Source organism: Barbus barbus (genome assembly GCF_936440315.1).
Source record: "Barbus barbus genome assembly, chromosome: 8".
NCBI classification, from domain to species: domain Eukaryota; kingdom Metazoa; phylum Chordata; class Actinopteri; order Cypriniformes; family Cyprinidae; genus Barbus; species Barbus barbus.
The window spans coordinates 800,740-825,000 of NC_136736.1; the positions used below are offsets into that span (position 1 = coordinate 800,740).

The 24,261-nt window shown below is 38.6% G+C and overlaps 3 protein-coding genes across 4 annotated transcripts in view; 1 reads left to right on the plus strand and 2 right to left on the minus strand.

The window, feature by feature from the left end:
• Positions 1 to 9,164, plus strand: LOC306874128 (keratin, type I cytoskeletal 19-like). Its single transcript, XM_079423913.1, has 8 exons — positions 1 to 637; positions 859 to 941; positions 1,606 to 1,762; positions 4,091 to 4,252; positions 5,265 to 5,390; positions 6,500 to 6,782; positions 8,041 to 8,171; positions 8,835 to 9,164. The coding sequence occupies exons 1-8, from the start codon at positions 128 to 130 to the stop codon at positions 8,838 to 8,840; spliced, it is 1,458 nt and encodes a 485-aa protein (XP_079280039.1). The 5' UTR covers positions 1 to 127; the 3' UTR covers positions 8,841 to 9,164.
• On the minus strand, positions 8,983 to 17,495 carry LOC306874129 (heme-binding protein 2-like). The gene is made up of 8 exons (XM_079423914.1): positions 17,407 to 17,495; positions 15,900 to 15,965; positions 15,735 to 15,819; positions 15,078 to 15,198; positions 14,573 to 14,712; positions 13,768 to 13,931; positions 9,341 to 9,438; positions 8,983 to 9,252 (listed from the first exon to the last, which is right to left on the minus strand). Coding segments are annotated over exons 1-7 (672 nt in total). The 5' UTR covers positions 17,409 to 17,495; the 3' UTR covers positions 8,983 to 9,252; positions 9,341 to 9,344.
• The window catches only part of LOC306874127 (protein GPR108-like), a gene marked incomplete at its 3' end in the record, with an annotated part of 13,113 nt that continues 4,896 nt past the window's right edge, over positions 16,045 to 24,261 (minus strand). Inside the window, exons 6-18 of one of the 2 annotated variants that reach the window (XM_079423911.1) lie at positions 24,158 to 24,261; positions 22,742 to 22,804; positions 22,539 to 22,634; positions 22,338 to 22,471; positions 22,178 to 22,253; positions 21,223 to 21,296; positions 21,023 to 21,140; positions 20,821 to 20,951; positions 20,699 to 20,742; positions 19,471 to 19,520; positions 19,311 to 19,394; positions 19,063 to 19,184; positions 16,045 to 18,975 (exon numbers count right to left, since the gene is read on the minus strand). The exon at positions 24,158 to 24,261 is cut by the window's right edge and continues 24 nt beyond it. In XM_079423911.1, the coding sequence (XP_079280037.1) occupies positions 18,888 to 18,975; positions 19,063 to 19,184; positions 19,311 to 19,394; positions 19,471 to 19,520; positions 20,699 to 20,742; positions 20,821 to 20,951; positions 21,023 to 21,140; positions 21,223 to 21,296; positions 22,178 to 22,253; positions 22,338 to 22,471; positions 22,539 to 22,634; positions 22,742 to 22,804; positions 24,158 to 24,261 (1,184 nt within the window). Of the gene's footprint in view, positions 18,976 to 19,058; positions 19,185 to 19,310; positions 19,395 to 19,470; positions 19,521 to 20,698; positions 20,743 to 20,820; positions 20,952 to 21,022; positions 21,141 to 21,222; positions 21,297 to 22,177; positions 22,254 to 22,337; positions 22,472 to 22,538; positions 22,635 to 22,741; positions 22,805 to 24,157 lie in introns of those variants that run through there. The other variant, XM_079423912.1, reaches the window with a different exon arrangement.

Here is a 24,261-nt window from a genome sequence, read left to right on the forward strand (position 1 = left end):
ACTGAGTGACTGACGCACATGAAGGCCAGCTATAAAGCATGCCGTCTCCAGCGTCTTGCACTACTCTACACCAGCGCCTCCGCTGATATCGTCTCCACTCACTGTCTCACATCTCTCCACTCTTAACATGGCAGTCAGATCTCAGCGTTTCTCTGGCAGGTCTCTCTCCGCGGCCAGCAGTCGTTCGCTGGCTCCCGGCAGCTTCTCCAGCTACAGAACTCAGTCGGTGATGGCTGGAGGTTTGCAGAGCGGCGCCGGCTTGGGCTTTGGGTCCAGTGCTGGATTGGGCTTCGGATCATGTTTGGGGTCTGGTTATGGCATGGGTGGAGGCTCTCTCTCTGCTGGTTTGAGGATGGTTGGAGGCTCACTCTCGAGCACAGGAGGTGGAGGCTCCGTCGGGGCGAGTTTCAGGGCGGGCGGAGGTTCTCTCGCAGAAGCCATGTCTAACGTCATCAATGAGAAACAGCAGATGCAGGTTCTGAACGACCGTCTTGCGACATACCTGGAGAAGGTGAAGCGCCTGGAGACCACGAACCACGAGCTCAACGAGAAGCTCCGCGCGTTCACCATCAACAGAGTCCAGAGCAGCTTCAACCTGGAGCCCTATGAGATCCAGATAAAGCCGCTGCGCGAGAAGGTGCCCGAATTCTCTGCATGCATTTCAGTGTTTAATTTTACAAATACTTCATTGACATGATTGTTTTTACATATGATATTGTCATATACATATAGTATTACAGCTACATAAAACAATGACAAGAAAAAGGAAATATACAGTAAATCAATAGCAAATAACAATAAAACAGTATTAAAGTAATGTGCTACGCATCTGACATGATCGGTCTTCTCTTTCTCTAGCTTCTGCTTCTCATGCAGGACCACACACGCATCGGTTTAGCCGTAGATAACGCCAAACTGGCCGCTGGTGATTTCAGAATGAAGTAAGTTTGATTCACATCAGTTTCTGACTGGATGAGCCACATTCAAACTTTCATTAATCACTGGTTAAAGGCCCATCCTCACTGAGAGCTGTAACTATAAGGATAACTATATTGGCGTCCACACCATGTGTGATAACTATAAATATATTACCATCCAAATTATGAGCGATGACTATAACGATAACTATATTAGCATCCACAACATGAACAATAACTATAACGATAATTATATTCACAGCAGTGGACATTACCTATGACGATAATTGTAACGATAACTATATACGCGTCGATACCAGCGAATGATAACTCTATTAGCATCGACACCAGTGGACAATAATGAACGATAACTATAACTATAGTGCTAACTATGCTAGCATCCACAGAACAATAACTTTAACTATACTTTCGTCATCTGCCACTTTAAATACTTGAGCTCTTTAAAGCAGAATGGATTCTGATTGGCTGTCAATGTTTTTATCGTTCACCAGCTGAAAAGAAAATCGCTCTGTAGGTGATTCCAGCGATATTGTTCGTCTGTGTCATTATCATTATAGTTGTGGTGCAGGTTTCCTTTTCTCATAGCAGAGTGATTACTAAATTCGTTGTAGCTGTAGTTACGGTGTGAACAGTGAAAGTGTCTGAGCATTTTAGCCATGCCGCGCAGGTTCAAGACGGAGCTGGCCATGCGTCAGTCTGTGGAGGGTGATATCGCTGGTCTGAGGACGCTGAAGAAGGAGTACGACTCCACCAACACCATCTTACTGCAGGAGGTCACGGGCCTGGAGAAGGAGTGTGCCGCCCTCAGAGACGTACACCAGGAGGTGACGCCACTTTCCATTCTCACAGCCATGAACGCTGCTTTTCATTAGAAGAAGAGCACAAGATTATATTTTAACTGATTTAAAAATATTAATTTATATGATAAATTATTATACACTGCTGGCCACTTTATTAGGTACACCTTGCTAGTACCGGGTTGGACCCCCTTTTGCCTTCAGAACTGCCTTAATTCTTCGTGGCATAGATTCAACAAGGTGTTGGAAACATTCCTCAGAGATTTTGGTCCATATTGACATGATAGCATCACGCAGTTGCTGCAGATTTGTCGGCTGCACATCCATGATGAGAATCTCCCGTTCCACCACATCCCAAAGCTGCTCTATTGGGTTGAGATCTGGTGACTGTGGAGGCCATTTGAGTAAAGTGAACTCATTGTCATGTTCAAGAAACCAATCTGAGGTGATTTGAGCTTTGTGACATGGTACATTATCCTGCTGGAAGCCGGAAGTCATAAAGGGATGGACATGGTCAGCATCAATACTCAGGTAGGCTGTGGCGTTTAAACAATGCTCAATTGGTACTAAGGGGCCCAAAGTGTGCCAAGAAAATATCCCCCACACCATTACACCACCACCACCAGCCTGAACCATTGAGACAAGACAGGATGGATCCATGCTTTCATGTTCTTTATGCCAAATTCTGACCCTACCATCTGAATGTCGCAGCAGAAATCGAGACTCATCAGAGGCAACGTTTTTCTAATCTTCTATTGTCCAATTTTGGCGAGCCTGTGTGAATAGTAGCCTCCGTTTCCTGTTCTTAGCTGACAGGAGCAGTACCCGGTGTGGTCTTCTGCTGCTGTAGCCCATCTGCTTCAGGGTTCGACGTGTTGTGCGTTCAGAGATGGTATTCTGCATACCTTGGTTGTAACGAGTGGTTAGTTGAGTTACTGTTGCCTTTCTATCATCTCTAACCAGTCTGCCCATTCTCCTCTGACCTCTGACATCAACAAGGCATTTTCATCACACAACTGCCGCTCACTGGATATTTTCTCTTTTTCGGACCATTCTCTGTAAACCCTAGAGATGGTTGTGTGTGAAAATCCCAGTAGATCAGCAGTTTCTGAAATACTCAGACCAGCCCGTCTGGCACCAACAACCATTCCATGTTCAAAGTCACTTAAATCCCCTTTCTTCCCAATTCTGATGCTCGGTTTGAACTTCAGCAAGTCGTCTTCACCACATCTAGATGCCTAAATGCATTGAGTCGCTGCCATGTGATTGGCTGATTAGCACTTTGAGTTACCAAGCAATTGAACAGGTGTACCTAATAAAGTGGCCGGTGAGTGTATGTGTAATATAGGTTAGTTAATATTATATAATTTTATATATAATTATATAATTTTAATATTTATAATAAAAATTAATCTAATTACATTCTATTTAAATACACATACTGTATATACATTTATTTATTTTATATTTGTTATGTATTATAATACATTTATTTTACACTTAAATAGATACGTGCAAATAGCCCGCCTTGTTGGCAGAAGCTATTTACACTAACTCCACGCATCCAGGCCAAACCAGAGGGGCGTATTCGACCATGCTACCTGATTGGCTGATGTCATAGTGACGGATAGGTTTAGGGGTGGGGTCAGCTCAGGGGGGTCATTTAAACACCCAGCAGTTTAAAAACACGAAAGAAACGCCCACTTTTGCTCTGCAGAGACCTCAATATCCTTTTTGACACGGATCTGCCTCAAATCTCATATCACATCGGAAAGGCATTTATTTTTATTGAAAAGTTGAAAATATTAAGTATCGGGTAGGGTTAGGGTAGGTGTACGGAGGGATTTATTGTCCTGATAAAATAGCATCCATTTAATAATTTAAATTAAAATGATAATTTACACTCAATATGTTTTATTGCATAGTTTTATAATGTACTACAATACTGCGGTATTTGCAATAACAGTATAAATAGCAGGAAATACTTGCCTAAATAGAATCTATCACTATTTGCACTCAGCAGTATGCTATTTATACTATTTTCACTGTGTAAATAGAATCCTGCACTTACTGTAAATAGCATCTAAGAAAATATGCTGTTTTTATGCAGTGTAAATAGCCACTTTATATAAATTTACATATTGTTATATAATTATTGATATATTTTATATATAAAACATATAATTGATTAATGTATTTTTGATAATATTGCGAGACCTAATATCTAGAGTGAAAGAGAGAGGGAGAAAATAATATATTTTTATGTTTGTCTTGCTAAACATGAACTAAACAGCACAAGCTAACATGTCCGTTCCAGGCATCTTTAAACCGGATGACCTCTGCTCTTGTGCTCAGGACATGATAGCCCTGCGCGGGCAGATGATGGGCACCGTGACGGTGGACGTGAAGGAGATCGAGAGCACGGATCTGTCTCGAGTGCTGGCTGAGATCCGCTCTGAGTACGAGATGGTCATCGAGAAGAACCGCCGGGAGGCCGAGACCTGGTACACCAAACAGGTACAAACCACACAGGCTCTGCCGCTATATGCATCAAGTTGCTAGCTGCTATAGTTCAATATTATTTCTGATACACATTATTGTTGATCAGTTAGGCACACTGTAAGAAAAACAGAAAAGGCACTGGTAATTTTCTGACAGGATATTATGTTAAGTTTACAGATATTTCCTGTAAACCTAACACAAAATATTATGCAGAATTCAAAAATGTGCAACTGTTCAATAACAAAGTGCAATGTTTAAATATGAAAATACCCAATCAATAATCAATATAATCAATCAAATAAATTAAAAGGTTACTTTTACAAATAACCTGTATTAAATTTGGGTTACACTTTATTTTAAGGTGTCCTTGTTACAGTGTAATTAAGCATGGAGTAATATTAATTAACTTCATGTACTTACTATATGGTTATGATTAGGATCAGAGTTCGGTTTAGGGTTACTTGCATGTATTTATGCATAATTAAATGTTGTTGTACGTTTTAAGGACACCTTAAAGTGTTACCTACATTTCTATTATTTTCATGAACAAATCAAAATTATATATTGTGTATTCTATGCAATGATTTTTTTGTATTGTTTTTTTTTTTTATTATGCCGTAAAAGTACAACAAATAAAATTTTCACAAACAAAATAAGAACAAAAGACAATGAGGGTTACATACAATACTCTAAAGCATACTGTTAGCTTATAAGACTTACACCATGAAAGAGTCTTACATGCAATAGAATTATTAGAGTTTCATCTTCAAGAAAATCTCAATCTTTCCTGAAAATAAAAAAGGAGTTTTCTTTGGAAATGTTAATAATAAATTTACAGTGAGAACAGTAACAAAAAAAAAACAATTTTTGGGATATTCGATTTGGTTTTGCGTCATTGTTACCTCTTGACGTCATCACCCAATGACAAAAACCTTTAGCAACTTTTAGCAACAAATCAACCTGCTTTTAGCAAAACAGATTTCCCTGAAAATGAGTTGGCAACACTGAGGCTGCTGCTGTGGTTCAGGTGGAGAAGGAGCAGGCGGAGGTGGAGCTGATCACAGAGACCACTGTCAGCGGCAGCTCCGAGATCACCAACAACCGCAAACAGAGCCTGAGTCTGCAGACGCAGCTGGACGCCACACTGATGGAGGTACAGGAGCTCTGCCTTCTGCTGTCCATCTGTGTTCACACGCTCAGCCTGACCAACATCAGCTTAACACGACACTGACACGACACTAACGGAAATATGTTCCCATTAAGTTTTAAAAACACTTTTTCTTGGTTCTGTGAATGTTAGATTGTTTATTATTTTATAAATGTTATGAGAACGTCACTTTTGAATGTTAAAAAAAAAGTCCAGTTTTTAAATGTTTTAACTTTTTCCTTGCAGAAAACGCTAAGGGAACATTGCTTTGCAAACATTATGAGAATGTTGCTTTTGAACGTATACTTTTCACCAAGTCTGTCATTTTAAATGCTTCATTCACTCCTGACATGAAGATATGCAAAAATTCATCAAAATTATGCTTCCTCATTTTGGCCAGCATAGCATGCATCCTTACAGAAAAAATAAATAAATCCCAGAATGCACTGCAAAAAGTTCAAAGAAATTTTTTTATCTAAAATTAATTAAAATGTCCATTTTATTTCATAATAAAATATAATATACATAAAATAGTTTTATATGCACTCACATTCAAATGTCTGGGGTCAGTACAATTTTAAAGAAATTAATACTTCTATTCATCAAGGATGCATTAAATTGATTAAAAGTGACAGTAAAGGCTATAAAAAGATTTCTATTTCAAATAAATGCTGTTCTTTTTTAATTTTCTATTTATTTTTGAACCCTGAAAAATATAATGTATCATGGTTTTCACAAAAATATTGTGCAGCACAACTGTGTTCAACATTGATAATAATCAGAAATGTTTGTTGATCAGTAAATCAGTATATTATTATGATTTCTGAAGATCATGTGACACTGAAGACTGCAGTAATGATGCTGAAAATACAGCGGCAGATCACAGAAATACATTACAGACAGTTTCACATAGAAACATCAATTTTAAATTGTAATAAAAGTTCAAATTTTTTACAGTATTTTGATCAAATAAATGCAGCCTTGGTGAGCAGAAGAGATTTAAAATGTAAAACAGTAGTGTAATCTAAACCAACTCTTTAGTGTAGTTTAGTAATGATTTTGAGAGTGTAACCAGTATGATATGCTAATGGCTGGAGGTCTGTGTTGTGCTGCAGAAGGGGAATCTGGAGCAGCGTCTGGTGGAGGCGCAGGCTCGGTATCAGGCGCAGATCTTCTCTCTGGCTCAGCTGGCCGGCGGTCTGGAGGGAGAGCTCACCTCGGTGCGGGAGAACACTCTGCAGCAGAGCCGTGACTATCAGCTGCTGCTTAGCACCAAGGTCCAGCTGGAGCGCGAGATCAGCACGTATAAAGCTCTGCTGGAGGGCGCCGGCGAGCTCAAGACGCCGGCGGTGAAGGTGGAGGTCGTGAAGAGCACTGAGCTTTCATCAGCCGCTGCCGGTGAGTTATGCATTAAGGGCCTTGCACACAGAGTCTGACATTTTCATATTAGTCATCCTTTTCTAACAAAATGCTTGGTACGGTTGCGAAAACACAGAAAATCAATGCTGATACGATTTTTTTTTTTAATAACACAATTTCGTTGGCAGTGTGTAAACATGATTGACATAACGTAACATCGTATTTATTTTTTAACTTGCGAAAATCTTAACTGAGAATTTCAGACTTGAGGTCCTTGCTCACTGAGTCCAGAATTTTCATGTGCGTTTTTTTTTCGCTTTTTTCTTCTTCTTGTTTGTCATCCTTTCCTATTAAGAAATGCTTGCTACAGATGCAAAAATGCAGAAAATTTATTTTTTACATGGAAAAAAAATTGGGACTCAATGTGATCCTGATTCCCAAGCATGCACTCATTATTTTTTAGGGGGCACAAATTTATTTTTTTCCTTTTTATTCAAAACATTGCCAAAAGCATGAACTATTTCATGAAGTATCTTGATTGTCACCTAGATTTTGATGGTCAAAGTAGCCTAATGTAGTCTATGAACTATGCATAAAACTTGTCTGTTTGCTTAAGTGACAGATATGGGTGTCATACCATAACATATTTAATATGACTGACTTAGTAACAAAACATAGTAAGTTTGGCTACTTATCATAACACTTTCAGCAAAGAACATTATATTATCAAAGAACATTTTCAGTGACAGTCTAGAGTTGAAGCAGTCTCAAAAACTCCCATTAAAATCACTGAAGCGGTTTACACTGAAATGAATATCTTACAGATTCATACACGCATCTGCACTTTATTGTTTCTATGAGAGAATTTGCCAGAAAGCGGTGGCATTTTAGCGATGACTCATCTGAACGCCTCTGATTGGTCATTGCCTTCATCAGCTCAATCCCTCAGTTTGAATACATAACGCCTCTGTTCCCAAGCATGCTTTTTCAGCTGTTCAGATTTTTGTATTTGCTTTGTTTATCAGACAACACCAATTACTTACAGACTTCATATTTATTTCCAATTTTGTTCATACTAAAATGTTTTGATTTGGACTAAAACATGGCATATTGTAAAATGTTCTGATTCTTAATTTCTTAATTACTGTTCTTTTAGACTTTAATCTGTGTAAAACATTGTTACATTTAGTGTATATTGTTTACTGTAACATTTAAAAATTTGTTACATTTTAAATGTTCTTTTTTTAAATCAACACAACACTAGAGTGTCTGTAATCATGATTGTGATTGGTCGCAGGTGCAGGAGGCGGAGTCGAAGGCACCTCTGAAGCGCAGTCCAGCGAGACAGCAGTGGGCGGAGCAACAGCATATGCTCTAGTGTCATTGGAGGGGGTAGCAGCGGATGCATCAGGCAGTCCAGCCGCTGAGGTACGATCTGATTGTGTTTATCTGATCTAAACGTGTCCAAAATCCCCCCTACACCCGGGGACAGCCATTTGTAGTGGCGTCTAAAACATACTGGACTTTATAGAGTGCACTCATTCAATCCCACAATGCACCGCAATAACGAGTCTTCAACCGTAGTACATTCAACAGCTAGCGGATACCCATAATGCACTGTGAGGGTTATGCTTTTTAATATTTTCTTTTATGTCAGTTGGATTATTTCAAGTAACAAAAATGTGTTTCTATGGTTTTAGTTAATGATGATAACCCTGCTGCGGTGTCGGCTGTTGGCTAACACTTAGACATCGGTTAAAAATGTGGTTATTCTTCCGTGTCTCATTTCTTACTCTGTGTTAATAAACCTAAAAACAAACAAGCTAAAAACCAGTGAATATAAGCCGCTTGAATGTGTTTTTTATGCTAGTTTGTATTGTATGTAAATATAGATGTAATGCACATGGTCTCATTTTCATATAATATTTCAGTTTATTTTGGCATTACAGTCAAAATTGTGGAGACTGATCGAGTTACATCCATGGTTTATAGAGACACTTGATTGTTCTACATTTAAGGCCAGTTTAGAAAGACATACGAGATGAAACATGAGATTTTACTGATGAGATCTTTCCTCTTTTAATTTTGTAGATATAATGTCCAATGGAGGGATGAGGTCACCAAAGCTCAACCAATCAAACGTTACTCTACAGTGTGTCATGCTGCATAACTGTGACCAGCATCAATAAACTCAAACCTTCAAAACACTGGTGAATAAAAGCTCTGATAAAGTCAATATCTCGCAAAGCAAGCCACAGACACAGACGTCTGCACTCAGTTTATTAGCCATTGTTGAACAACAGCAAAGAATCTGATTTACTGATCTGAGATGAATGAAGATAATTATTGCACTGAGATATTGTACAGTTGTTCTGGAGGTTTAATGACATTCACTAGGAGACTAAATACACTGAGATTAGTAGATGTGTTTGATTATTGATGAACACGAGATTCAGGTTGCTGTTGTGGGATGAAGATGTCACCAAAACACACAAAGATCATCGGTGTCCTGTGAGACGTGTAGAAGGAAACCAAGACATTCAGATCAAACACTGACACACGTCTGGGTCGAGTGTGTGTGTGTGTGTGTGTGTTACCTATTCAGTGTGTGTCCGGTGTGTGTTCCTCTCCGCAGACCGGATCTCCCTCCACCACGTACCACACCTCATTATGCCTGTTCAGCAGCTTCAGAGGACTAAAACACACAGTTAAATTTACAACGACATTGATACAAAAATTGATAAACTTAGCAGTTAATTTATCCTTGAAGAAAAAGTCGTAAAAATATAAATAAAGTTGAAACTCATTTTTAGACACGACAACAACAAACATGAATTAAGATAGAACTGTTTTGCTCTTTTTTTTATTTTATAGACATTTTAATTATCATGCAACCTCTTAAAAAATAAAGTAGTAGAAATAAAAAGTTGCCATGAGAAACAGGCGATTCAAAAGGAAAAAATATTGCAGAAGGACTGGTAACGTGAACTGAAATCTTGTTTCAGAATATTATTAACCCTCTGGTTTTGTTCGCGTTTTATTATTTTTAAAAAACTATATTTAAATTTAATATATTTTAGTTTGATATTTTTAAGGGATATGGTACTAAATTGTATTCCTGAAATAGTTATGATTCATTTATTACCTGTTAACCTAAGACACTTATTGCCGAAGTAAAATAAAGTTATACAATTTTAAGTATTTTAATAGAAAAAAAGAAACATGGCATACTATTTTACTACTTTAAAATTTTACATGAAATATATATATTTTTCAAAACCTGTTTTAAACTAAAACAAAGAAAATCCAAGCCATAAATCTAAATCTGAAGTTGTGTTCCAAATGTGAGGTTGATATCACTAAAAATGAGCTTTCAGTAATAATTACTTAATTTCCAATGGGCCATTTGCTTTTCAGGACTATTTAACCTTTTCAAGTCGTGTCCATTATTGTTTTTTTTCATATTCACATTTAAAGTGCCAAAACCTTTCCTAAGTATTGTACCGTTCTGTGAAGCAAAAATAAAAGTAAAATTTTTCAGTCAAAAATATGGAGCCCCTAATGCGACATGGTGCTGGAAAAAATTTGGGGTGGGATGAAAAATATTGTTCATGTACCCTTGACAAACCAGTTGAGTTCGGACAAACTCTTCCTGTTTACTTTACAGCTTGCAGTGGTTCATACAGCTCTGTATGTTCACAATGGAGCAGTTCATAGCGTTTTAGTTTGAACTTGGACTCAAGTATAAAGAAATACAGTCAGTGCTTAGTTCAAGGCACAGTTTTGGGACATTCTAAAACACTTAATGTGGCTTAATGTTTTAAAACAGTGACATTGGAGGACTAAATTCACTAATAATAAATACTGATAACATTATTAGACTAATATTAACAACCCTATTACCAGAGTGCTATTTTTAGGGGGGGATCGGGGGGATTACCCCTCTCTGGTTTGTGCATTCCTGCCTCTGCTGAATTACTTTGATCCCCGGTGGGAATAAAAACATCCTGCGAAGCCGCTCTGACGTCCCGATATGAATCAAATGATACGCGATCCGATTGGAGCGCTTCCAAACAGTGAATCAGTTAAACCATTGCGTCGCAAAATGATTCAGTGTTTCAAAAAGCTGTGTTTGTGTTCTTTGCTCACTTTCTCTATATAATTTATTCATTGTTTTAATAACTGTGGAAATGAAATCATTACAATTAATAGGCCTAACTTATGCCTGCAATGATTTTATTAAACTGCGATCACGTTAAATACAGTTTTTGTCATATTAAAAACATTTAATACAAATTTTCAAAAGCACCCCCCCCCCCCCTCCTCTTTTTTTTTTTTTTTTTTTAACAAATCACACCCTGCCTATTACTGATATTACTATTAATATAGCAGTATAGCCCAGAATATGAACGCAACGCCCTGCATGTTAAGCTTTTTCTCCCCCATAGGTCACCAGATGCCCATTTTCCACAAGTTGATATGATTCTTTAGGGTCTTAATGAAAAGTCTATAACATACTTTGGTTAGAATTTCTCAATGGCAGTGTAAAAAAAAACACCTCCTTTGTCAAAATCAGCTCTGTTTTCATCAAGCCATTTTTTAGTCCATGTCGCTTTAAATGCTAATGAGCTCTGCTCATGGGAGGGCCCTCTCTTCCGTGGGGTGACGAGCAGTACTGTTTACGTCAGCTGTGAAACTGGCTAACTAGCACATTACTATGAAAGGCGATTTGCAAAGATTCATAACAACCCTCATACTCAGTTCTTCTGTAGATGAAGCTGGATCATGAATGATTCACGCAAACATAGACGCATTTATGTAGATCAAGGATCGGCGCATTCACTTCAAAGCAAAAGTAACGTTAATCCTCTGCGTCTTCAGCGGCTCAGATGTCAGGAGTTAATGACGACTGCTATATTCATTACATCATCCAACAACAAAACACTTCAATCACCTAATCAGTGACATCTGGTCTTCCCTGCACCGGAGTCAACACAGGCTCTCAGCTCACTCAGGACGGGTCTAAGCTAAGGAGGGGCCTGTGCAGAACTACGTCATTCTGACAGGAACCTCAGAACAGCCTGATTCGAGAGGATTTCGAAAAACAAACTGGGTGGATCATCATTATAGGATGGATGTGTACACACTTCCAACACACACTTGAAAAGTGAATTTTGCATCCAATGGCCCTTTTAAAGGGGGCTAATGAACGAAGACGGTGATTTAAAAATACCAAATCAGAACGGAACGTGCAGTTTCCCGTGTTTTCTCCCCCCGTAGACAAAACATTATTAAAAAAAAAAACTCTTAGCACTTTGCTTTTCTGTACATAGTGTATATTTTTCAATAAAATGTCAAATTTGGGCTTTTTAATCGCTGTTTTTTATATTAAGCCACATTAATCGTGATTTCTGAGGGAGAAAATGCCTATCGTGCAATCAGCTCATAGTTTGGGCTCATCTGCTTGCATGTACACAGTATATATGTTTAAAACATAGTATATTTGGTCTTTTTTATCAGCTTCATTAACCTCTGTTAGGCGTTTTATGAACCACTACAAGCTGTATAATAAACAGGAAGTGTGGCTACACTTTATTTTGATAGTCCACTTTAGACATTCTACTAACTATAAGTAACTTTATAACTACATGTCAATTAAATTAAATTCTCATTAATTTGCAGCTACATGTCTACTAGTTCTCAGTAGGGTAGGTTTAGGGTTAGTAGAATATGTTGACATATATTTGCAAAGTTTCTGATAGTCAGTATGTTGTATGTTGTGGACTCATCATAATAAAGTGTTAGCAGATATGAAGCAGACCGTCTACTAATACTCTAATGACTGCTAGTTCACATGTAGCTGCAAAGATACTTACTGATAGTAGAATGTGTGAAGTGGGCTATCGAAATAAAGTGTTACCGGAAGAGTTCGTCCGAACTCAACTGGTTTTGCAATGCAAAGTTTTGAAAACCATTTCTCCTCCCACCCTGATTTTTTTCCACCACCATGTCCCTTTAGGGGCTCCATACAAAAATGACCAGGAACACCACAACATTTCACATTTAAGTTTTATGATTTCATTTGATTTTAATTTAGAAAAAATTGTGATAAAAATTGTGAAACTAACATTTTCACAGTCTGTAGGTGTGTGTGTGTGTGTGTGTGTGTGTGTGTTCACCTGTCGTAGCCCACAGTGTAGTGGTGGGTGTGTGTGTGTGTGTGTGTGTGTGTGTTCACCTGTCGTAGCCCACAGTGTAGTGGTGTGTGTGTTCGTGTGTGTGTGTTCACCTGTCGTAGCCCACAGTGTAGTGGTGTGTGTGTGTTCACCTGTCGTAGCCCACAGTGTAGTGGTGTGTGTGTGTGTGTTCACCTGTCGTAGCCCACAGTGTAGTGGTGTGTGTGTGTGTGTTCACCTGTCGTAGCCCACAGTGTAGTGGTGTGTGTGTGTGTGTTCACCTGTCGTAGCCCACAGTGTAGTGGTGTGTGTGTGTGTGTTCACCTGTCGTAGCCCACAGTGTAGTGGTGTGTGTGTGTTCACCTGTCGTAGCCCACAGTGTAGTGGTGGGTGTGTGTGTGTGTGTGTGTGTGTGTGTGTGTGTGTGTTCACCTGTCATAGCCCACAGTGTAGTGGTGTGTGTGTGTTCACCTGTCGTAGCCCACAGTGTAGTGGTGTGTGTGTTTGTGTTTGTGTGTTCACCTGTCGTAGCCCACAGTGTAGTGGTGGGTGTGTGTGTGTGTGTGTGTGTGTGTGTATGTGTGTTCACCTGTCGTAGCCCACAGTGTAGTGGTGGGTGTGTGTGTGTGTGTGTGTGTGTGTGTGTGTTCACCTGTCGTAGCCCACAGTGTAGTGGTGTGTGTGTGTTCACCTGTCGTAGCCCACTGTGTAGTGGTGTGTGTGTTCGTGTTTGTGTGTGTGTGTTCACCTGTCGTAGCCCACAGTGTAGTGGTGGGTGTGTGTGTGTGTGTTCACCTGTCGTAGCCCACAGTGTAGTGGTGGGTGTGTGTGTGTGTGTGTGTGTTCACCTGTCGTAGCCCACTGTGTAGTGGTGGGTGTGGTTAAAGTGGGCGTGGGCTCTCAGCAGGGCTCTGCTCAGCAGGTGGGCGTGGAGTCGGGAGGTGATTGACAGCATCCAGCCGCCGTAACTCCTCACATACACATCCATGTCGGGCATGTCAGAGAAATACAGCTATGGGTTTTTATATATAAATTTGAAAACAAAACAAAACAAAAAACATTAAATAGTAGAAATGCTGAAATAAAAATAATTATGCTGAGATATTAAAATACTAAAAACTACATATTAAAATATTTATGTAAAAATATAGCAAATTTATCAAAATATTACAATCTTTATATTAATATTAAATATAAATGAGAAAACAAAAATAAAAAAAAGAAAATACTACAAAAATAAATATTATAAATACAATAGTATTACTATATAATAAATACCACAATAAAATATTTAATATAAAATATTTTTTATTTTAGTATTTAAAATATATTTTTAGTATAATAATTATTTTTGATTGAACACTAAAATAATCATTAAATATGAATATAAATACTACAATAAAATATTAACAAATATTAATTATAATATAAAAATATAAATTAATATCAAATATAAAATATTTAAAAACTATTTTTAATATTAAACTATTAAAAAAATTAAAATTAAAATAAAAAAGTGAACAAACCAAGATAAAACTACACACAACTAATACAACAATAAAACGACAGCATTAAACTAAATGTATCATTGTGTAGCGCTTCTGTGATTTTCGTTATTATTTTCTATATCTGTAGTGGTTTGGTGGCTCTGACCTTGTCGTTGTTGGGCTTGGGCGGATGCTCCTGATAGGCTGATGGCAGCAGGAAGCTGAGTGTGTAGATCGCCGGTTCCCACATCTTCACTTCCTCTGGGACTTCAACGAGCACCGGAGCCGTCATCTCAAACCTCACACCTACACACACACACACACACACACACACACACACACACACATTTGTTTTTGAATTGTGGGGACTCTCCATAGGCATAATGGATTTATACTGTACAAACCGTATTTTCTATTGCCCTACACCAACCCTACACATAAACCCCTTACAGGAAACTTTCTGCACTTTTACTCTCAAAAAAACTCACTCTGTATGATTTATAAGCGTTTTGAATCACAGGGACAATGAAAATGTCCTCATAAATCACCTTCTCCATGTCATACCCATGTCATTATACAAATTTGTGTCCTCATTTCACAAAAACACACACACACACACACAGAGAGAGAGAGAGCTTGGTGGTGTTTATGATGTGAACTTCGTCACAAACCCTCTTTATTGTCTCCAGAGATATAATGATAGAGGCGTCTGAAGGCCATGGCGGCTCCGACCCCGAGGAAATACGCCTCAGCGTCTGTAGAGACCCACTTAGTGGCTGAGTAACGACGAACCTGCAAACACACACCCGTTATAAACCAAACCACCACTTCAGCTCAGCGCAGTCTAGAAACACACACACACACACATGTTGGTTTTTGTGGTTTATGGGGACTCTCTATAGGCGTAATGGTTTTTATACTGAACAAACTGTGTGTGCTATTGCCCTACACCAACCCTACACCTAAACTTAGCCCTCACAGGAGACTTTGTGCATTTTTAGATTTTCAAGAAAACACCATTTAGTATGTTTTTTAAGCCTTTTGAATTACGGGGACATAGGCAGTGTCCTCATAAACCACCTTCATATTGTAATACCTCTGTCATACCCATGTCATTATACACATTTGTGTCCTCATAAACCACATAAACATGCACACACACACACACACACTTTCTCTCTCTCTCAAACACACACGCACACACTCACACACACACACACTCTCACTCACACACACACTCTCTCTCACACACACACACGCACACACACACACGCACACACGCTCTCACTCTCACACACACGCTCTCTCACTCTCACACACACTCTGACCTCGTACTCGTCTGTCCGGCAGAGCAGATCGAACTGAAGACATTCTCTAGATTCGCTGCAGAAGCTGCTGGACGAGTTACTGGGGCTGCGTCACACACAAAACACACACAGGTTACTGTCCCTCTGTGGTCTCCAGAGGGTTAATAATGAGGTGTAATATCTGACCTCACACTGCTGACGGCCAGAGACCCCAGAGACAGCAGAGACAGCAGCGTCACGCCGAGCACACGCCTGAGGAGACACAGAGAAACCATACACACCTGATTCTGTTACATACAGACACACCAGGAATGACTCAGACTCCAGATATAATGTTTGATATCTTTTACTGGCGGGTGTAGGACACTACAGCTCATGTGAGTGAGGATAGCAATATGTGTCCCTGCAGCACAGAAGCAGTCATGAGTAACACAGGTATATTTGTAGCAATAGACAACAATACATTGTATGGATCAAAATTATACATTTTTCTTTTATGACAAAAATCATTAGGATATTAAGATCATGTTCCATGAAGATATTTTGTAAATGTCCTACCGTAAATATATCAAAACTTAATTTTTGATTAGTAATATGCATTGCTAAGAACTTCATTTGAACAACTTTAAAGGAGATTTTCTCAATATTTAGATTTTTTTGCTCCCTCAGATTCCAGATTTTCAAATAGTTGTATCTCAGCCAAATATTGTCCTCTCATAACAAACCATACATCAATGGAAAGATTATTTATTCAAGGTCCAAGGTCACAAATAAAGCAAACTGTGACATACCCAAAATTCTTCATATTACAAGTAGTTTCAAATGTAATTTAATCTAATTACAAGTGCTAAATCTTTGGAATCTGATTGCATAATCAAGATTATAATGGGTTTCTACCCAGTTCTGTATATTGATATCACTGCAAGCTAACCTGCTTCTGTAAAAACCTGTATGACTTTCTCCTGAGGAACACGAAAGGGATTTTGAAGAACGCTGAGGAACCGAACAACACTGGACCCCATTGACTTCCACTATACGGACAAAAAACACCAAAAATATAATGTGTGGTTCACTGAAGAAAGAAACTCGTCGAGGTTTAAATGACATGAGGAACTCAAATGCATTCATTATTAAACTAATGCAACAAAATACAAATCAAAAGGGAACTGCTGTCAGTGTCCCTGCAAAGCTTGGTCCTCTGCCTCACACTTACCCAGATATCTAAATGGGACAGGGCATATTGTTTTAATGATGGGTAATAATAAAATACTGTATCCTAAACATAACATTTTTTTTTTTTTACAAACGTGGACGCCCCCAAAAATAGGTTTTGGGAGATTTGTCAGGTTTAGCTCAATTCTGGATACATTTGTCTCCCAAAATATGGTTAAGTACACACACACACACACACACACACACACCTTAAAGTTTCCCCCTGCCGCACTGCGGAGGAACTTAAACCAGAAACAGCCCCAGCGATGTGCGCGAGCTCTTAAAAATATGAATATTCATCTCAAACATCATCCTGACCAGATAACTGCATCATAAATTATTGCAGATGCAGTAAAAACTTTAATATCTAAGGCAAAACTAACCATTCGAGCTCCTAGAATTAAAACAATCCTCTAAATGTTAAAAGAGTTCACGTCTTTATGTCACAAATGCAACCGTCCTGAATACTTCATATACTTACATAGTGGTTTATATGTGACTCTGGTGGAGATGAAGCGAAGCGAGGAGGATCCCATCAGCACCGGAGCGCGTTCACGAGCCTGCCAGCGCGCGGGCGCGTTCACTGGAGGACGGAGGCGCGCGCTGAAGTATAGAATTGGGCTGCAAACTCTCTTCCCTCGGTGGCCGTGATTTTGCCAAATAAGACATGTTTCTGGATCAACATTACTGTCCAAAAATATAGACTTAACTCAATCCCTAGCCCTAAACCAACCCTACCCATAATTGATTCCTAAAATCCGTGGGAAATGAGAGCTGATTAACAAGAGTGTAGAAGAAGCCTAGCACAGATATCTGATTGGTTGATTGTAATGTTGCTCCAGGAACATGTACTTGGTGAAATCACCTTCCCTCACAAAACAAGCCGAAGAAACCAGTCGATATTGGAGTCATTTGATTTATTTCAAACTTGAACACAATTAGCGTGATAAACCAGCAATTAATCAAGCAGGAAAAGTTGATTTCTCTGACAGTTTGTGGAAATATTAGCCAGTTTAAAAGCACTGAGGTTCTGGAGAGGTTTTCAAATCTAAACTGCTGTAAAGCTTCCCGCGCTTTCAGTGGAACTGTTACTTTTAACGGTCGCGATGCGGTGTAGCAGTGGTTAGTCCTTCATTTATAACTCTATATTGATATTTACAGGTGTTAAATAAAGGAGGAACGATTACACAGTAGATGGAGCCATGAGCAAAATATCACAAAATAAAGCGCAACCTTTTTCAAACAAGCAAAAGACATGGTTATTTGTGTGTGGCATGACTGATAGCGTTGTTTTAGGAAGCTCTCAGGAACAGTCCGCTTCCTCAGGACAGAACATAAACATGAAGTCACGAGTGCGGCGGTGCGCTTTAAAGACATTTACTACACCAGAAAAATCTTAAATATATCCATCTGAGGAAAAAGAAAACACGTTGCACTTGGTGATGAACGTCCCTAAATCTTTAGCTTACCTGCTGACCCGATAACCTGTTTTACGAAGCACTGTGTTATCGGTTACAGTGCGCCGTATTTACGCTAGTTTCAAGGTTAGAGAAGAATCGCTTCCAGCCGTCGGATCGAAAATGAACAGAAAAAAACCATGATATACAAACAACAGCATCAAACTGCTTCGGTTAAATAATAAAGACATTAGGAAATAAAAGAAGGCTAAAATCAAACAAATCAAATTATCGTTTCACATCCAGTATTATGATTGTACATCTTTGGAATGAAGGAATAAATGAGCAAACAAATTAACGGATAGAGCAGAGCGACCACATCATTACTGTAAACCAAAGCAAGGGATTCAGTCCGTGTCAGCTCGTTCTCTCACGGAAAGTGTCTGCTGCGCTTTATTCTCTCGCGTTTTCTTCACTTGCATAGTGAGTCTGTGGTACCGTGACAGCAACCTCAGGAAGGGGAGGAGTTTGAGAGTCCAGGCTCCGCCCCTCTTTGATATGACACTCACAACGCAACCTCTCTCTGTCGCTCTCGGCCGTTAGATGTTTTCTTCACCTTGTGGATGCCCTCCAGCACTCCCGATTCGGTTATACTGTGTGCGAGAAAAACGATATCACACACTGAGCCTCTCACAGCGAGAGCGAGAGAGAGAGAGAGAGAGAGAGAGAGAGAGACCTACACTTCATCCATCTCCAGATCCTCCTCGTCCTGAGGCAGCTGTAGATACGGGTTATTTGATGCCGGTCGGAACTTGAATCCAGTCAAGACGAAGAAGATCAGAGTAGAAACCTCTATTAAAAACTGCAAACACAAGGAGAGAGAAAAAACGAAACTTCTGGTTAGGGCTGAGTCTGAACGGTTTTCTGTGCTACAAACGCCATCTGCATATCTTATGTTATTATGCTGAAGCAGGGTTAGTGTGATTACCTCCTGACACCACTGCCACTGGAACGGCATCGTGAGCTCCAGCAGTATCGCGATGATCCGCGTGAAGTAGATATAACACACGATCTGAGGACAGAGAAGCAGCTTTCAGTTGTCCACCTTCAAGAAATGATCTTATCCTAGATAAAGACGAATGTCTCACCATCACATAGTAATGTCTGAAGAGCTTTAACTTCTCCAGGTTCATGGCAGCTGCACGAGAACGCACACAAACATTGTGTATTTAGAAACACACACACACACACACACACACAAAACAAGAACAACATCTGTATCAATAACTATACCGATAAATAAAGATAACTATAACAATAATTATACAGATAACTATAATGATAGTTACACTAACAACTATAACAATAACAATGATAACTATAAAATATAATTACACTGATAATTAAAGATAACTACAAAAACAATTATACCGATTACTATAAAACTATAAAGATAATTACACTGATAACTACAACAATGATCAACAATAACTATACAGATAATTCAACTAATATATATAACTATAACAATAATTACACTGATAACTGTACCGATAACTGACAATAACTATACCGATAACTAAAGATAATTGAGATAATTACACTGATAACTGTACCGATAACTGACAATAACTATACCGATAACTAAAGATAATTATTGAGATAATTATACAGATAACTGTAACGATAACCAACAACAATTACACCGATAACTAGAAAGATAATTAAACTGACAAGTATAAAAGTAACAATAACTATTAAAGATAATTATATAGAACTATATCAATAAGTATAATAACAATAACTATAAGAGTAATTGGTTACTTTATTTTAAGGTGTCCTTGTTACAGTGTAATTGTACATTTAAGTACTGATTAATATTAATTAACTTCATGGACTTACTATATGGTTAGCATTAGGGTTACTTGCATGTAATTATGCATAATTAATTATTATAATAGTGAGTACATGTAGCGTGTAACAAGGACACCTTAAAATAAAGTGTTACCGAGTAATTATACTAATAACTATTAAAGACAATTTTACTGATAACTATAATGATATTTATAGTGATAACTGTGACAATTGTAAACAATGATTACTAACATCTATAAAGATAACCATATCAATAACTGATAACTGTAAAAGATAATTATACTGACAACTATGATAACTATACCTATAAACTGTGATATAAAGATAGCTTTAACAATACCTACAGCGCTAACTATATAGCGCTAATCATAGCAATAGAATTGTTCCTGTGTCGTTATTGTTTACTATTAGAGACAGATCAGTTATTAAAACTGTATGTTATAGTTATCGTCCTCGGGGTGAATGGGTCTTTACGACACACACGGTTCCTGTCAAACACACCTTTGCCGTCCGTGTTGGAAGCCTCCTGCAGGTGTCGGATGGACCTGTTAGACACAGAATCAGAAACACATCAGATAACAGTAATTATCAGCAGATCCAGAGCCTGATGCAGCGATACGCACCAGACGACAGGGAACAGCACGGCTCCGCAGCAGATGAGGTCCACCAGGAACAGGATCTCCCTCCAGAGAGTGTATTCACTCGAGCCCTCCTCCGTCTCCTCGATGATGATATAGGACACGTTAGCCAGAACCTGCAACACACCGGCATCAGTCGCAGAGAATATCTCATCAGAAACACGAGTTCAAACACACACACACACACCTGCAGAGGAATGACGATCATGAAGATCTTCTTCTCTTTGTCCGACAGGATGTATTTAACGAAGGCGAAGCCGGTGCCGATGAGAGCCAGCGTGATGAACAGAAGAGCCCCCTTCAGCCTGACACACAAACACTGTGACTCTGAGACCATCCGCATTAAAAATACCAGAAACAGAGGGAAAGTGAAGGTGAGATACGCACAGGTGTGTGATGTAGTACATGACGGCCCAGCCTTCAATAGGATGACCTTCAGAGTTGATGAAGTGATAGTTGATCTGAGCACAAGACACGCAAACACTTGTGAGTCCTTCACAATAACACCAGCAACATGTTTCAAGTCACCGCTGTACAAATATAATTAAATATTGTCTGTTTATATGTAAATATACACCGAATTATTTGTTTTTTTTATATATGCATATCTAAGTAAATGTATATATTGCAGTTAACATTGGTGTTTATTACTATTTTTGTCATACTGGTTCAAAATATAAACATAAACACGTCCTATTGCAATTCTTCAAAAATTCTTCAGAAGTTCTCAAATATTTTCTTGAGAGACAAGTTCAAGGTTACCACGGTCAAAATTCAAGTTATGAAGCTTTTTAAGAACATTCTTATTAAGGTTCAGTTATTTTCTTGAGAAATGTTAATGGGAATATCAAATATGGTAACACTTTAAAAAAAAAAAGGTCCTATTATGTAATGTTAGTTAATGCATTATCTAACATTAAACAACAAGCAATACAATTGTTGCAGTATTTATCAATTTCTTTGTTAATGTTCATAAATTAAATACAGATGTGCATTTTAGCTTTTCGTTTAACTATTTTAACTTCTGACTTTAATGTATTAGTAAAAGCTGAAATTAACATTAACAACTTTAAAATTAATATTAATAAATGCCTTTGAAATATTTGTCATTGTTAGTTCATGTTAATGAAGTTAGCGAATTGTAGTAAACTAACATTAACAAATGGGACCTTACTGTAGAGTTTAATAATAATAACAACAGCAAAACACAACAAAATGACTAAAACATTAACTAAATAAAAATGAAAACAATCTAAAATTCTAATCTAACATTATTAGACACTATGAAAGTATGTCAGTGATGGTAAAAGCGCAGTGTGAGTGTGATCAGTGTTTTACTCACGCTGTGAAACAGCAGAGACACGGCTTTAGTGTACGCCAGCGCCGCCATCAGCCAGTGGATCTTAAACACGCTGTACCTGTCAAACACACACACACACACCATGAGCGCCAGCGGCTTCACCCACAGCGACAGGCCCGTGAGTGTGTGTGTGTGTGTGTACCTGTACTTGAGCAGTGTGTATGTCCACACCACGGCGGCGGTGAAGAAGACGGCAGCCATCGAGATGTAGAGGCGCGGCAGGGGAATCTCAGACGCTGACAGGTAACCATTGGGATTCTTCTCTGTGATCTCCACCTAACACACACACACTCAATTTGATGCTGGCCATGTGAGATGGTCAGACGCGGTCTGCAGCACTTACGTGGAGAGAATACGGACTCGGCATCTTGGCGTTGAGGCAGTTGTGGAAGTCCAGGTTGTAGAGGCCCTGCGAGCTCGCGCTCATCATGAGACGAAACTGAGAGCGGGAGAGAAAGCAGACGGGAGCGGTTTGATATCCCTCACTGGTCTGTGTATGTCAAACCCTGTGTGTGTGTGTGTGTGTGTGTGTGAGACGGCTCTCACGCTGAAGTTGTAGGAATCTCCATGTTGCTGCAGCTCCAGCCGCTTCCCGTCCAAACTCTCCACCTGATGGGAACACGGTTCAATAACCAAAAACAGCTGCTCATGAAGGGTCACGAATCACCAGACTACCTTCTCTGAGACAGTAGCAGAGGTGTTTGTGCAGCACATCACTGAAGACAAATGTTTGCATCCGATAACGTTAATTGCTGGACAAAACTGATTAATTTTGAGCTTTTTTGCGCTATTTTCATCTTTCAGATTTGAAATCTACACTGCGTTGTCACAATTGTGACCCTAGACCACAAACCAGTCATAAGGGTCCATTTTTTTTAATTGAGATTTGTACATCATCTGAAATCTGAATAAATAATCTTTCCATTGATGTATGGTTTGTTATGATAGGACAATATTTGAAAATCTGGAATCTGAGGGAGCAAAAAAATCTAAATATTGAGAAAATCAACTTTAAAGTTGTTTAAATTAAGTTCTTAGCAATGCATATTACTAATCAGAAATTAAGTTGATATATTTACGGTAGGACATTTACAAAATATCTTCATGAAACATGATCTTTACTTAATATCCTAATGATTTTCGGCATAAAAGAAAAATTAATTATTTTGACCCATACAGTGTATTGTTGGCTATTGTATTATTATATTATTATATAGCACTGCTAATGGAGCTTGAGCTCCAGCTCATTTGCATTAAAGCAACATACTCAAAATACAGTGTTTTGGCTCATACCTTAAAAGTGGCAAATTTGATAAGCTATAAAAAATTATCTGTGGGGTATTTGGAGCTAAAATTTCAGATACGCACTCGGGACATCAGAGACTGATTTTATATCTTGCAAAAAGAAGCATAATAGGTTCCCTTTAAAATAGCGCTTATGTGAATGACGTCATAGGCTATAATCGATTATAGTCTATTACTGCATCGATGCAGAATCGTCCACATCAGCATCGCGATGCATTGATGCAACGATTAATTTCGACACCCCTAATGTTCTAATCCAATAAAAAGACACTTTGCTTAATTATTCACATCAGCACGTGTTGATTTGCTATGACAGACGCTTCAGACGGTGAGACTGCGTACATTAACTGAGAGAAACATTCATGATCCAAGGGGAGCATTAGTTTATGCTTTGTAATGAGAGTTCGGCACAAACACAGTTAAACACTGCAAAATAAGCCTTAAGTTATTAACGGCGCATTCATACATATATTTTCGATGCAGAGTGCAAATGCGAATGGCTGTGCATTTATTTGTGATTTTAATTAGATGGGAACGAAATGAAACTGCCTGAACCAGAAGCTGTGGTGAGAACAAACTAGAGCGGAAACACCTTTACACAAGCTTTCAAAATCAGATTTAAAATGTAAGAATCATGTTTAGCAAACACACGGGTACCTTCTGGCTCAAGGTGCTGCTGACAGCAGGCGTCACTTTGGCCTGATCTTGTGAACTTTCTTTCGGTTTTGTTGTCTTATCAACACTCGGCTCTTTTGGCTTCT

What these genes read in the sequence shown, in the direction of transcription:
- LOC306874128 (XM_079423913.1), top strand. Translation starts at nt 128, where the DNA reads ATGGCAGTCAGATCTCAGCGTTTCTCTGGCAGGTCTCTCTCCGCGGCC. An exon ending in AGACCTGGTACACCAAACAG is followed by an intron (nt 4,253 to 5,264) that starts GTACAAACCACA and finishes GCTGTGGTTCAG; the next exon opens with GTGGAGAAGGAGCAGGCGGA. An exon ending in TGGACGCCACACTGATGGAG is followed by an intron (nt 5,391 to 6,499) that starts GTACAGGAGCTC and finishes GTTGTGCTGCAG; the next exon opens with AAGGGGAATCTGGAGCAGCG.
- LOC306874129 (XM_079423914.1), bottom strand. An exon ending in CTCTGGAGACAATAAAGAGG is followed by an intron (nt 14,713 to 15,077) that starts GTTTGTGACGAA and finishes GTGTGTGTGTAG; the next exon opens with GTGTGAGGTTTGAGATGACG. An exon ending in CCAAGCCCAACAACGACAAG is followed by an intron (nt 13,932 to 14,572) that starts GTCAGAGCCACC and finishes AAAAACCCATAG; the next exon opens with CTGTATTTCTCTGACATGCC.